At 36.0% G+C, this 15,760-nt stretch overlaps 1 protein-coding gene across 2 annotated transcripts in view; it reads right to left on the minus strand.

Moving 5' to 3' along the window:
* Window positions 1-15,760, minus strand: part of IFT81 (intraflagellar transport 81) — a 95,602-nt gene that overhangs the window by 41,031 nt on the left and 38,811 nt on the right. For both annotated transcript variants that reach the window (XM_008570451.1, XM_008570452.1), the window contains one exon: window positions 1,420-1,569. In XM_008570451.1, coding sequence (XP_008568673.1) covers window positions 1,420-1,569 — 150 coding nt within the window. The remainder of the gene's footprint in view (window positions 1-1,419; window positions 1,570-15,760) is intronic.

Here is a 15,760-nt window from a genome sequence, read left to right on the forward strand (position 1 = left end):
CACTCAGCCAGTGAGCGGCCGGTCTATATGTGGGATCTGAACCCTCGGCGGGAGCGCCGCCGTGCTCCCAAGCGGCGCACTGTAGCAGTGCGCCACCGGGCCGGCCCTCAAATGTTTGATTTTAAGCAATAACCAATATTGTTAAAGAAATCACAATTGAAATTAGAAAATATTTTAATGTGGACAACAATACAGTTACTATCAATTTTAGAATCCATGTTTAATTCACAGTAAATTTTCAATCTTAAGTTTCCTAGAAGCAAACAATTTTCATCAGCATGAAATAGAAAAGTTCATCTTGCAAGCTAAAAGGAACTACAACTGGTTGAAATTTCATTCATCTCCTCCTGATTACTAATTGGCAAACCAGCATCCTGATGAAATAGTTTCTCCATAGGTAGAAGAAGAAAAAAAAGCCAAACCAAAGAAACTCAGAGGAACTGGCATCCACCATGAGAACAGCTTTGCTGTTGTTCTACTGTGGGTTTAACTCTTTTCTGACACCCAAGGTACAAACACATAAGGAACAAACCTGCAGGCAAATTTCCACATAGCACCTTCCCTGGATATTTCTTTCCAAAGCTTCTTGGGAGAAGTACTGCTTAGAAATTTCTGCCCAGCAGGCCTTGATAAATAAATATTTTATACTCATTCTCTTAGTATGATAATTTTACTCATATTATTAGTTAATCAAAAGAAAAACCTATTTGGAATTCAAATTCTATTAATAACCCGAAAGTCAGCACACATAAAAAAGTCAGTATGTACTACATTAAAAATAAATGAATCCTGGGCTGGCCTGGTGGCGCACTCGGTAGAGTGCAGCGCTTGCGAGTGCGGCGGCGCTCCCGCCGAGGGTTCGGATCCCATGTAGAGACCGGTCCGCTCACTGGTTGAGCGCGGTGCGGGCGCGACACTGAGGGTTGTGATCCCGTTACCGGTCACGAAAAAAGACAAAAAGGAAAAAACAAAATAAAAATAAAAAATAAATAAATAGGGCTGGCCCGGTGGCGCACTGCTACAGTGCGCCGCTTGGGAGCACGGCGGCGCTCCCGCCGAGGGTTCGGATCCCACATACAGACCGGTTCCCGCTCACTGGCTGAGTGAGGTGCGGGCGCAACGCCGAGGGTTGCGATTCCATTGCCAGTCCGGTACGGGCGCGACACTGAGGTTGCGATCCGTTTCCAGACACGAAAAAAGACAAAAAAAGGAAAAAAAAAATAAAAAAAAATAAAAAAAATAAATCCTAATAAAATTAAGAAAAATAAAATGAATCCATTTATATGATATCTCTGTAATTAATCAGAGAAAATTAATAATTTTATGCTTTTCCAGTAAACAAAGACCTCAGTATAAAGTTGTAACCCAGAAACCTCCTGGCATTTGTATTTAGAGCAGCCCAAGATAATATCATATTACCAGTTGATGTTGAATATTTTCTTGACGTTGCTTAAGAAGTTCTTCTGTCCTCTGCAAGAGACCAAATTCAGCTTTAAATTCAGCTATTATCTGATGCTTCTTTTTGAAAACTGTACTCTTGCTTCGAAGTTTACTGACATATCGTTTGAACTGTTAGAAAACACAATACATAAAATCTGATGAGCAGAAAAGTCATAGCTAAATATCATATATAACCTCAATGTATAAGAAAATTTTTTGTCTCTACTGCCCAGCACATGTATCACAAATATATAATAATAACTTAGTTTTATTAGAAAATGTGGAAAGACTACTCAAAATGATTTGTGAATGTTTTTATTTTTTGGATCCATCTAAATATTCTGAATCCTTATGTAAAAGCTATTCATTTTGGACTTTACGAATAAGGATTAGGAAAACAGAAACTCAACCTTATAAAAGTAAAAAGGTTTTAAGAAAGAAGAAAAAGAAAAAGTACGAGATAATGACCACAATTCTGGCTGTGGTCTTATCATGGTATAGCTTATGTACTGTACTATTTTAGTAGCAATGCTTTGGATTTACTGTGATTAATATAGCCAACCAGAATCATCAACATTTGTAGATACTATTTATCACTTGAGAAATGTACTGTGACCATGTATCCCAAGAAGCATCTGAGGCATTGGGATAGTACCCATCCCTAAATGTTAAAGAGCTAAGAATATTCCAAGTTAATGTGAACTCATAGTTGCTTAATTCATCTATTTATCTACTCATAATATCAAAGTTATAAGTACACTGCTTTAATGAGAAGATCCTGTTATTAAGTAATAACATCTAGAGTTTGGAAAAGCAAATGAAATAAAGTGAGCATAATATTTAAAGACATTCATTTTGATAAGCACTATTTACTGTTTATTATGTATCAGGCACTGTGCCAGACAAGATGTTCACAGGTCCTACCCTCATCAAGCTTAAGAAATAGTGGGGAAAACAAACACTGAACTGAAGTTTACAATGAAGGTGACCATTATAATGAGTTGAAGGGGCCCTGAGAATAAATAACAGGAGTTTAACCTGGGTTGGGATAAAGATAGGAAGGTGGGAGTTGAGATTTAGGGGAGGTGGGTTTTGGTAAGCTGTCTGGAATGAGTTACATTTAAGCCAAGGAGTGCTAAAGGATTACTACTAGTACTACTACTAAAGGAGTAAGAGTGTGTTAGAGAAAGGAAGAAGAGGCAGTGAAGAGCATTCCAGGAAGAGGGAATAGCATGTGTAAAGGTCACAAGGCACTGTTTCAACAAAAGTATTACTCAATGTGAGAAGAAAATACCAGAAACAAATGTAAGAAATTTCTGGTATTTCTGAAACAGAATATCATACTTTTTTAAAAAAAAATCACTTTCTCTTATGTATCATTAGTACCAATAATTACCAGATTTTTTTACTATATAAAACAATTTTTCAGGCCTATTCTTTTATTTACTATGTACATTATAAAGAAAATTTCTGAAGAACCCAGCCTACCATATTTAAACACATCACTTCAAAACAAAAGCAAGCTTCCATATTACCTAGTAATAATTTTTTGAGAATCTTAGTCTTTTTTTTTTTTCTTTTTATCTTTTTTTTTACTGACCGGTAATTGGATCGCAACCCTCGGTGTCGCGCCCGCACCGGGGACCGGCAACGGGATCGCAACCCGCACTGCGCTTAACCAGTGAGTGGGAACCAGTCTCCACATGGGATCCGAACCCTCGGAGGGAGCGCCACTGCGCTCCCAGGTGGCGCACTCTCCAGTGCGCCACCGGGCTGGCCCAAGAATCTTAGTCTTTTTAATGCCCAGTGCTTCTTAAAGCTAATTTGTTGGGGGGGGTGTTAATAAATAATTTTATAAATAATAAAATTAATAAACACTTCAGTAAAATTTTGGAAAACAGGAAAAAGGAAAAATTCACTCAAAGCCACTATCCCAGTCACTATCTATTACCATGTTGGTATTTTTCCTTTCAATTTTTTTTTTTTTTTCCTTTTTGTCTTTTTCCGTGTCCGGCAACGGATCACAACCCTCAGTGTCGCCCCCGTACCGGACTAGGACCAGCAACGGGATCACAACGTTGCTCCCGTGCCTCGCTCAGCCAGTGAGCAGGAACCGGTCTGTATGTGGGATCCGAACCCTTGGCGGGAGCGCCACCGTGCTTCCCAAGCGGTGCACTGTAGCAGTGCGCCACCGGGCCGGCCCCTTTCCTTTCAATTTTTAAGGCTAATTTTAAGATCAGTAATCCTAAATTATGAGGTAGTAAAATAGGGAGTACAGCATTTCTAAAATTTAATTTTTTTCTTAAAGACTTGATTGATTCCTGAGTATACAAAGAAATTCCTTAAAAGTAGGAAGATTAAAAATTCTTCACATAGGCTGGTTAGCTCAGTTAGTTAGAAATTGTTGTTATAACTGCAACGTCAAGGTTTGGATCCCCATACTGGTCAGCCCCCCCAAATACCCCAAAAAACCAACAAAAAAACCTTTCAGATAAAAATAATCCTCCAATTCCTAGTTTAGACATCTTTTAACTTGACAAACTTTGAAAGAATTGAAGAACACATTGTGTTTTAGAGGAAGGAAGTTCAAAATATTTTTCTATCCATGATTAAGTTAGTTTTAATACTAAGGAATCCAGCCCTGACAAATTTTCTTTCAAATTTCATTTTAAATGCTTTAAAAATTTAAGTCATACCAATGTACCTTGAACCTAATAACTTGCAAATTTTCCTTTTAAAGAATAAATGTGTAAGCCTAACATAACCACAGACTCAGAATCCCTAGAGTAACTATATGTGCTATTAAAAGTGTCCTGGGCAAAGTGCCCAAAATGAAATCAACCCTGTTCATCTGCTATCGTCTGTAATATCTAGGCCAATTTTCCCCTTCTCCATCTTGCTGTGCTGCAGAACTATTTTTAAAAGCTAAAAGCTATAAATGTTTTTGGTGAAAGAACAAACTCACAAATTACTCAATGTGCTCTATGCTAATTGGTTATTATTTGACATTCATTGTACATATACCTAAGGGAAGGATAGTCAGGGTTCGATTAATCACAGTTCCATATAATTAAGCATTAGGAGGTCATCAAAGCACTCTTAGTACCCAGAACTAATTAGAAGAAAGAAAATACATTATCAATGTTTTTTCCAGTAGAAGTTTCTTCTAATTATCATTTGGATTTTAGATTATTTCTGAATTTTTTTTTTAAAAGATGACCGGTAAAGGGATCTTAACCCTTGACTTGGTGTTGTCAGCACCATGCTCACCCAGTGAGCAACCGGCCATCCCTATATGGGATCCGAACCCATGGCCTTGGTGTTATCAGCACCACACTCTCCCGAGTGAGCCATGGGCTGGCCCTGAATTTTCAATATTATACCAAAAAAAAAAAAAAAAAAAAACCAACCCCAAAAACCCAACCATGATGAATGCATTGGAGCTAAATCTTCAGACACATTCTTAATAATTTCTTTAGGTCATATTTTCAGAAATAGTCAAAAAGAACAGAGGCTTCTGATACATTCTGCCAAACTGCCCTTCAGAATGGTATTTATAATACTTTTATAATTGTCAATTTAATTAGTAAGAAAAATAGTATCTTGCTTTTTATTTGCATTTCTTTATTAGGAAACTTTACTTTTTCATCATGTTTATTGAGCATCTATAGGTATTTAAAAAATATGATTTGCCTGTCTTTGGCCTGCTGTTTTTATTGAGGTGTTTGTCTTTTTCCTGTGCATCTATAACAGTGATTCTCAAACTTTTTGATCTCAGGAACCCCTGAGGCTCAAAGAGATTTTGTTTATGTAGATTATATCTATTGATATTTATCATATTCCAAATTAAAACTGAGGAAATTTTAAAATACAAGAAAACACAAGTACACATTCCATTAGCTGCCAGCAGGATGACATGACCACTTATGAAGCATCTGGTAACTTCTGTTGTACACTCATGCAAGAATGAGAGTAAAAATTGTCATCTTCTTTCCTTCCATTCCTGGTTCAGAGGAGTCAAAATGGTGGCTGGAGAGGTGGGCAGAGAGGAGGACTGGAGCAGCATGGAGGTGCAAATAAGGTTGGTGAGCTGCATAGACACATGGGCCAGAGGGTCCAGAGGTTGAGGATACAGGGAAATGAGAGGGCTTGGGATGCAGAGGTGTGGACCAGTAGGCTGGTGACTGGAGACACAGGGTAGCAGGGGTGGTTATGGAGGTGCAAATCAGCAGGCTGAATGGCCAAGGATGTGGAATGATGGGGATGGGGGCTGGGGAACCACATGGAGGCACAGGCTAGCAGGCCTGGCAGCTGAGGATGATACAAAGGGTAAGGAGGGAGTAGGGAGCCACGAGAAATACAGGCACAGAGGGTGAAGATGTGGGTTGACAGAGTGGAGACACAGAGCTGGTATAGAGAGGAAAAAACTAGAGAAATTGGTAGATTGGTTAAATCGAGCAAGTAAGTTAATTGAGCAAATAAGCAAACATAATACTGAAAAAGGAAGCCAAATTTCTCAACGTCAGAGAGGATATTTTAAAACAAGCAAAGGAGGAAAGCTAGAAAGAATCCTGAAGGGTAGGCTGTTGGTTAGAAACCACAGTTTTATAATATATGAACACAGATAATAGATACAGAAATAACTACAGAACCATGTGTGGGTGCAAATATATATACAGTTGGCTCTCCATATCCATGGGTTCTGCACCCATGGATTCAACCAACCATGGATCAAAAATATTCAAAAAAATTAAAAAATAAAAATATAACAATAAAAAATAATACAGATAAAAAACAATACAACAAAACAACTACTTATATAGCATTTACATTGTATTAGGTATTATAAATAATCTAGAGATGATTTAAAGTTTATGAGAGGATGTATGTAGGTTACATGCAAATACTAAGCTATTTTATATAAGGAACATAAGCATCCTCAGATTTTGGTATCCACAGGAGGTCCAGGAACCAATCCCCCATGTATAATGACGGATGACTATACATACATACTCACTTACATATGTCTATTCATTTTCATATTGAAGAAACTAATCAATGTAGTAAGGGAAGAAAAATGAATAAAAAATGTAAGAATTAGAAAGAAAGAAGTAAAATTCTCATTATTCACATGATATCGTTATCTTTATGGAAAAATTAAAAGGAATTTAAAGATAAATTTAAAGATAAGAGAATTTAGAGAGCAGGCCTGGGGTCCTAGGCAGGAGCCAAGGGTCTGCCCCCTGTGCCAGAAGCAGGCAAGAAACAGAGCACACCCAGGGTCCTAGGTAGGAGCCAAGGGCCAGTCCCCTCTGCCCAGAAGCAGGCAAGAAGCACAGCAAGCCCAGGGTCCTAAGCAGGAGACAATGGTCAGCCCCTCTTCCCAGAATCAGGCAAGAAACAGCATGCCAAAAACACCACTTCTGCGTGGGTGGCCTACCACAGCCACTGCCACAGCCATGGCTGCCGCAAAAGTGGCTTGATGCCACAGCAATAGCCACAGCCACTGTGTGGGTGGCTTGTAAGACACTCGACTGCACTGACACAAGGAGAGTCATCAGCAGAGATCAGAAAAAGAAGAGAATGTCTCTCTCCTCAAAGCCCACTCCAGAGTAACAGAAGAAGCAACTGCTCCACCAGATGACCAGACTTCAACATAGGGATACTAGAAATACAAAAACCCAAGAAAATATGACACCACCAAAAGAAAACAGTAATGCTCAAATACCAGACACTGTAGAGCAGGAAACCCTTGAAATGAGTGCAAAGGAATTCTGAGCAACAATCTTAAGGAAACTTACTAAGACACAAGAAGACTCAGAAAACATAAAGAAATAAGGGAAAAAAGTCCAGGATATGAAAGAGGAAATTTACAAAGAGATTAATATCTTTAAAAAGAATGTAGCAGAACTCATGGAACTGCAAGATTCACTCAATAAAATGAAAAACACAACTGATAGCTTAAGCAGCAAGCTAGAGCAAGCAGAATAAAGAATTTCTGAGCTTGAGATAGTCTTTTAGAAATAAGCCAGGGAGACAAAAAAAAAAAAGAAAAAAATATTTTACAAAAGAAGAAGATTTAAGAGAGATAGCAGACAACCTTAAGCACACAATTATTCGAATCATGAGTGCTCCAGAAGGGGAGGAAAAAGGAAAAGGCATGGAAAACCTATTCAACAAAATAATAATGGAAAACTTCCCAGGTATAGGGAGAGACAAAGACTTTCAGATCCAGGAGGCTGAAAGATTCCCAAACAATTTCAACCCAAAAAGATCCTCTCCAGGATATATTATAATCTTGGCAAAGCTCAAAGACAAAGAGAGAATCTTAAAAGAAGCAAGAGAAGAGCATCGAATCACCTATAAGGGAGACCCTATAAAACTAACAGCAGATTTCTCAACAGAAACTCTACAGGCCAAAAGAAAATGAGATGATATACTCAAAATACTAAAAGAAAAAAAAACCTGTCAGCCAAGAATACTATACCCAGCAAGGCTATCTTTTTTTTCCTTTTTGTCTTTTTTCGTGTCCGGCAACGGATTGCAACCCTCAGTGTCGCGCCCGTACCGGACCGGGACCGGCAACGGGATCGCAATCCTCGGTGTTGCGCCCACACCTCGCTCAGCCAGTGAGCGGGAACCGGTCTGTATGTGGGATCCGAACCCTCGGTGGGAGGGCAGCCGCGCTCCCAAGTGGCGCACTGTAGCAGTGCACCACCGGGCCGGCCCCCAGCAAGGCTATCTTTCAGAAACGAGGGAAAAATAGTGTATTTTCCAAACAAACAAAAACTGCAGGAGTTCACCACCACACAACCAGCCCTACAAGAAATACTCAAGGAAATCCTGCACCTCGAATCCAAAAAATGATAATCATTATCACGAATACACAAGAAAGAACAAAACCCACTGGTAGAACAAAACTGCAAATGAAAAAGAGAAAGAAATTAAATTTTACCACTACAAAAATCATAATGACAATGTAATAATGCCCCTGCTTTATTTCTGATTTTAGTAATTAGTCTTCTCTCTCTCTCTTTTTTTTTTTTCTTGGTCAGTCTAGATAAAGGTTTGCAAATTTTGCTGATCTTTTTTAAAGAACTAGCTTTTGGTTTTGTTGATTTTTTCTAACGTTTTTTAATTCACTATTTCACATATTTCTGTTGTAATCTTTGTTATTTCCTACTTATATTTACTTTTAGTTTAGTTTGCCCTTCTTTTCCTATTTTCTTAAGCTAGAAGTTTACATTACTGATTTGAGATTTTTCTTATCTTTAATGTAAGTGTTTACATGTAAAAAGTTTCCTCTAAGCACTGCATGAGCCCTGCATCCTATAAATTTTGATATGTTGTACTTTGATTTGTATTTCAAAGTACTCTCTAATTTCCCTGTGATTTTTCTTTTTACCCCTTGTTTTATTTAGGAGAGTGTTGTTTAATTTCCACATATTTGTGAATTTTCTAAATTTCCTTCTTGTGGTCAGAGAAAGTACTTTCTATAATCTTAATCTTTTCAAATTTATTAAGACTTGTTTTATGACCAAAGGGGAAAAATAATAATAATAAAAACTTTTTAAAAAAAAAGTGAATTTAGCAATTTTTTTGCTGTATACAAAGACAGCGGTAAAAGTCAAATGCATTTCTAGATGCAAAGAAGGGTTAAAAATATAATTTTATAATTCCATTTAAAAAAAAAGTGAATTTAGCAATTTTTTTGCTGTATACAAAGACAGCAGTAAAAGTCAAATGCATTTCTAGATGCAAAGAAGGGTTAAAAATATAATTTTATAATTCCATAAAAAATTTAGCCTGAGAATAAATTTAACAAAAGATACATAAAACAAATAGAGAAAATTATAAAACTTTCCCGAAAGACCATCTAAGAAGACCTAATAAATACAGTTATCATGTTCATGGATTGGAAGACTCAATATGATACAGATGCCAATCCTCCTCAAATTGATCACAGATTCAATGTAATTCTGATAAAAATTTTAACAGGTTTTTTAGTAAAACTTGTAAACTGATTCCAAAATTTATATTGCAAGAGTAAAAAGTCAAGAAAAGCCAAGGTACTCTCTAAAGAAGAACAAGGTAGGGACAAGGTGGATGGCACTTAGAAGATATCACAATTTATTGTAAAGCTATAGCTATTACGAGAGTATGGTATATTGTCACACAGGCAAATTGACCAATACAACAAAATGCCAAGCATGAGCCACACATCCAGAAAATTTGATTTTTGTTAGAATTGGCAGTGCAAATTTGAGGGAAAAGAATGGATTTTTCAATTAATGAACCCCTTACTTCATAACACATTAAAATCAATCCCAAGTGGATTATAGATTTAAATGTGAAAGATAAAACTAAAAATTTTGTAGAATATGGGAAAGTATCATTATGATTTCAGGACAGAAAAGGATTTCTTAAACAAGACACAAGAAAATCATAAACTGAAAAACAGATGATTGATAAATTGGACTAAAAAACTTTCGTTCATCAAAATATGTATTAAAAGATGATGAATATAAGTCACAAGTTGGGAGGATATATTTGCAACACATTAAACAAAAAGCAATTTGTATCCAAAATATACAAATTAAACTTACAAACCAATGAGAGAAAGGTAAACAATCCAATAGAAAAATGTATAAAATACTTGAATAGGCACTTCATAGAAGAGAAGACCCCAAATGACTAACAAACATATTAAAAGATTTCGACCTCATTAGTAATCAAATTAGTTATACAAATTAAAACCATAAGAAGATACCAATTTCATACCCACCCAATTGGCAAAAATAAAAAGTCCTTCAATACCAAGTGTTGGTGAAAATGTGGAGGAAGTGGAACACCTATATACCACTGAGAGAGGAAAAAATATAATTTAGAGCAACAGTTTGGAAAATAATTTGGCATATCTACCAAAGTTGATAGACGTGGGACATACTCTGTGTCCCATACAAATACTCTATGTCCCACTCCTACAAATAGCAGGGCTTCAAACTCTGTCAAGAAGGACTGGATCAGTTTTTTAAAATTTCTAATAATTTGTAGACTGGAGACTTTCATAAAGTAATGAAAATAATGAGGCAGTATCAAGTGACTATAAAGGTTTCTAAATGTTCCTCTCAATTTATATGGTCACAGATTAATAACTAATTTTTTGTGGACTGGGATTAGTCTTCAGACCACACTTTGAGTAGCACTGCTCCAAAGCAGATTTTCCTAAACGGGGTATGTTCCAGTACACTCATGTACCATAAATACTATGGGTGTGCCAACATATTAATCCACTTGGCCTTTTCAGTAGCTGGGCGAGATATTACAAAGAACTCCCTGCCAGTCATCCTCAGCTATAAGCAGCCTTATCCCTTTACCTCACTATGCTAAACAACCTATCACTTTCTGTAAGTGTCATATAGTAAAAAATGTTAGGAAACACTACTCTGGAAAAACTCTTGCTCACAGTCACTGGGAGACATGTGTCCATTAATAGTAGAAAAGAAAAACAGATTGTTATATACTCATACAATATATACATAGTGAAAATAAGCAATTATACGTTCAAGAAATAATGTAGAGCAAAAAAGCAACAAGAGAACACACAGAGTATGCTTCCTATTGCTTAGGAAACTAAACAATAAACTGTTTAGGGATACAAATGTGTGGCTGAACAATAAATAAAAGTCAAGAATGACAAATACAAAGCTCAGGAGAGTGGTTACCTCTGAGTGTGGAAATAGAATGAGATGGGGAGGAGCACATGGGCAACTTCAAAGGTTCTTTTTCTTAAACTGGGTGATAATCTATACATGTTCATGACATCTTTATTCTTTACTTCCCGCATATAATACACATACACGTACACATACATACAAGGGTACTTCAAAAAGTTTGTGGAAAATAGAATTAAAAGATAATACAAATCTTTCCACAAACTTTTTGAAGTACCCTTGTATATATAAAAACACATTTTCACCTACTATTCATACAATTTAAAAAATTAAGCACTTAAAAGTAAATAGATATTAAGAAATCAATCTAGTAGGTCCCAAATATAACCAATAAGAGATTCAGAAGAAAACAGAAAAACACAAACAAGTAGAAATAATACAAGAAAATTTCCCAGAACTGAAGGGCATAACATAAGGTTCTAATTGAAAAGGACCAATGGAATGCCTAGCTCAATGAACGAAAAAAAGGGTTACGCTTAAAACCATAATCTTACAAATTGAGAAAGGCAGAGATAAAGAGAGGATCACAAAACTTTCAAGAGGTAAAGTAACAACAATAACAGTAAAAGGTCACACCCAAAGGTCTGAGAATCACAACAGCCTCACACAGCAATAATGAATACTAGAAGAAAACAGAACAATGCCTTCAAAATTCCCAAAGAAAATAATTTTCAGCCACAATTTATTATCCAGTCAAACTATTAATCATGTGTTAGGGTGGAATAAAGACAATTTCAAATAGACAAGATTCTCAGAAATTTATCTTCCAAGTCCTCCTTTTCAGGAACACTCTCTATGATAACAAGAAAATAAATCAATAATTTTTTTTATATATGGAAAAAAATAATTTAAAAAATAATAAAATGTTTTAAATAATTTTAAAATATTTAAAAGGGATATTTAAAAATGATTTAAAAGAAATATTTAAGAAATAAATTCTAAAGGAGTTGACAATAATTTTTAAGGGAACTTTAAAATAATTTTTAAAGGAAAATAATTTTTAAGTAAATATTTAAAGGAATATTTTTTTTTTTTTTTTTTTAAAAGATGACCGGTCAGGGGATCTCAACCCTTGGCTTGGTGTTGTCAGCACCACACTCACCCAGTGAGCAAACCGGCCATCCCTATATAGGATCCGAACCTGTGGCCTTGGTGTTATCAGCACTGCACTCTACCGAGTGAGCCATAGGCCGGCCTTAAAGGAATAATTTTAAAACAAATAATTTTAAAGGAATTATTTAAAGATAATTAAATACTTATTTTAAAGGAAAAAATAATTTTTACAGGCATAGGAGATAAGCAACAAATCCTTGGAACATTAAGGAAAAAGCTTCTCATAGTGTATTATAACAGGTCAATCAAACAAATTTGTTATTAAAGTGAACTACAAAGCTTGCCACTGGGAAGGAAAGCCCATTATAGCAGTTATTACTGATCATTTGTAGCAATATACATTTGTAATCTAAATTTGTCATTTATGAGAGAGCAGTCATAATTCTAAAGGCTTAGCTCAAAAAGATTAATGCTTTATGGTATAAAGAATATCCAATTGTGTAAAGCTCTAATCTTTAGCTCTGTGTGCACTTGGTTTTGGTAATGGAATAATGCTTTATAGTGTTTGCTTCCGGCTTCAGGACCAATTTTACAGACTCAGCTCCTTTGTGACCAAAATGGAATTTGACAGATATTCTTTTTCTTTTTATCCACTTATGTTTTAGAACCTTTAACAGTAATGATCAAAATCTGGGCTAGCTTTTTAAATAAATGAGGCAGCTTACTTCCCTAAACATGCAACCATATACAAACGCTTTTCAAGTATATCTAGAACTCAAAAGAATGACTGGATTACAGAGATCATTCTAGACATTTCGATAAAAACAAGAATCTCTGCTTCTGCTGAAAATTTTGACCTCCATATCTGGCATGAAAATTATTTTCAGAGTAATCAGCTGTGAGAATTTTACAAGACAACTATATAATAAAAACTTCACATTGTTCAAGAACCACAAAGAGCTATTTTTTTAAAAAAGTTCTAGGAAATCTATAAAGAAGTTAATACGACTCACTAAAGTTCAGCAGGTTAGAAAAGCTGGACTAGAATGAGTACTTTTGGTCTTAAATCCTTTTAGTCCAACATATATGCTATTTTCCACTTCTTAATTAAGTCACGTCTTTGTCAGTTATTTCATCAAATGATGATTTATAAGCATAGAAAACTGCAGGATTACGCCCAAGGGAATTAGGCATGAGATGAAATACCACCAACTGTTTAAGAGTAGCATGAATATGCCCAAAGGTCACATTTTTATTTATTTATTTATTTATTATTATTATTATTATTATTATTATTTTTATTTTTTTTTTTTTTGCCTATTTGTCAGTGTCTTATGTTGTATCTGAATTCAGATTTGCAGAAACTATTATTATTATTATTATTATTATTATTTTTTTTTTTTGCCTATTTGTCAGTGTCTTATGTTGTATCTGAATTCAGATTTGCAGAAACCTGAAAAGGCCATCTTTTCATGTCACACTTCAAAAAATCATTTGGATTCCCTGAAGTCTGGTCTCAGAGCTGCTATTTGTCTTAAGGCAAGAAAAATGTTTCAAAGCAATCTTTGTTTTCTGCTAAAAGCACAGTCTTTTCAAATCACCCATCATAACTAGTGCCATATAAATACACACACAAATACTATTCTAACCTTTTCCAACCTGTTAGAATTACGTTTTTAACTCTAAATTAGAAAATCTCAACAAGCCAAGTATAAACAACGTAATTACCTACATATGGTAGTGGCTAGTTAACTGCTCATTCTTTTGAGAGAGTCTATAATAAGCAATATGATATATGCTGGTAGAAGTAAGTCTTAAATGAAACTCGTAGCACAGGAACATCCATCTGTGAAAACCAGTTAACCACACCAGCCAAGGTCTCTGTGCTTCTATTATAAATCAAATCACCACCACACAGCTGTTACCATCTCTAATGGGTGTTTCAACTGCTGCCCAGTTAACTCTACAGAAAAAAAACAAAACAAAAACAACTATGAAAAGTTTTAAAATTTTGGATTAAAATTGTGGCATTACTTAGATTGCATGCATAATACACTACTTCTATAACAGTGAATTGAGCCAAATTTATTTGATTCTGTTTTGCTTCATCTCTTGGGAAATTTTAGGGGCCTTGGGTCCTGCTATGAACTCTAAAGAGTACAATGTGATTTGAAAGATTCTAAAAATACCATGGGTTTGCCTGGGCTTACTTAGAAGGGTGGATGATTCAATTACAAGTGTCAAAATTTGATTCCTAATTTTTCAGGACCTGACAGCTGCAGCAAATCTTGCCAGGATTCCCTTATCTTCATTGTGCTTCTCTTTGAAGTATTTAAAGATGATTTCATAATCTTTGCAACGTAGCTCTAGGATTTCTGACAGTAGCTGTAGAATAAATTGGTTGGTCCTTTCTAAACCTGCTTATAAATATTATTTGACCAAGCACATTTTAAAAGTAGCTATAACTGCAAAACAGCTGGGCTTCTTGTTAATGGTCAGGGTAGAAAACACAACGGACTATATGTCCAAATACCATAAGCCAGGGATGACTTTTCAATGCATGAAGTGCCAATGGAATCTTAACCAGAGGTTCATTTCTTGCTATAAAAAGTTCAGACCCAAAAGGCATGAATTTATTTGAATGACAGCTCTGGGAAGGGTACTAGCACTGCATCATTAGGGCTGATTTTTAGTTCGCTTTTTCAAATTATTAAATCAGAGATTCAGAGATATCAATGTGACTAAGACAGTAAAGATCAGCACCCATATGGCACTACTACTAGAGGCACAGGCTCTATTCTTTGCTCTTCCATTAAGAGAGACAGTCTTCAAGCTTAGATTGCTGCCTGTGAAATGGCAAAGATCATACCAGAAGAAATGACTGGAGGCTACCACCAGACTAAATGGAAAATTGAAGTTTGTGATCAAGTATTTAAAACTAACTTTATCTATACAATGAAATAAACAGCTATGGTTAGGATGAAGAGTACATACCATGGTACTTCAAAAAGTTTGTGGAAAAATGAACTTTTTGAAGTACCTTGTATAATTAACTTCTCTCATCAACTGAAGCCTACTAAGACGTGCCAAGACATTTTTTTTTTGTCTTTTTTCGTGACCGGCAACGGATCGCAACCCTCAGTGTCGCGCCCGTACCGGGCCGGGACGGCAACGGGATCGCAACCCTCGGTGTTGCCCCCGCTCCTCGCTCAGCCAGTGAGCAGCCAGTCTGTATGTGGGATCTGAACCCTCGGCGGGAGCGCTGCCGCGCTTCCCAAGTGGTGCACTGTAGCAGTGCGCCACCGGGCCGGCCCCAAGACATTTTTAATATTATCATTTTTCTAATGAAAAACCTATGTCTAAATTAGATTACATGCTTTCATTCGGGTTTTCTACACTTTTACCAAGTGCCTGGTATTAAGTAAATGGTGGTGACCAGGAACTATACCGCTGTCATCATGGAGCTTACTGGTTTCTTAGGGGAGGCAGAAACTGAACAAGTGATCCTAAGTGTGCTGTATATATATATATAT

Source organism: Galeopterus variegatus, unplaced genomic scaffold (genome assembly GCF_000696425.1).
Source record: "Galeopterus variegatus unplaced genomic scaffold, G_variegatus-3.0.2 Scaffold604, whole genome shotgun sequence".
In the NCBI taxonomy this organism is placed as follows: Eukaryota; Metazoa; Chordata; class Mammalia; order Dermoptera; family Cynocephalidae; genus Galeopterus; species Galeopterus variegatus.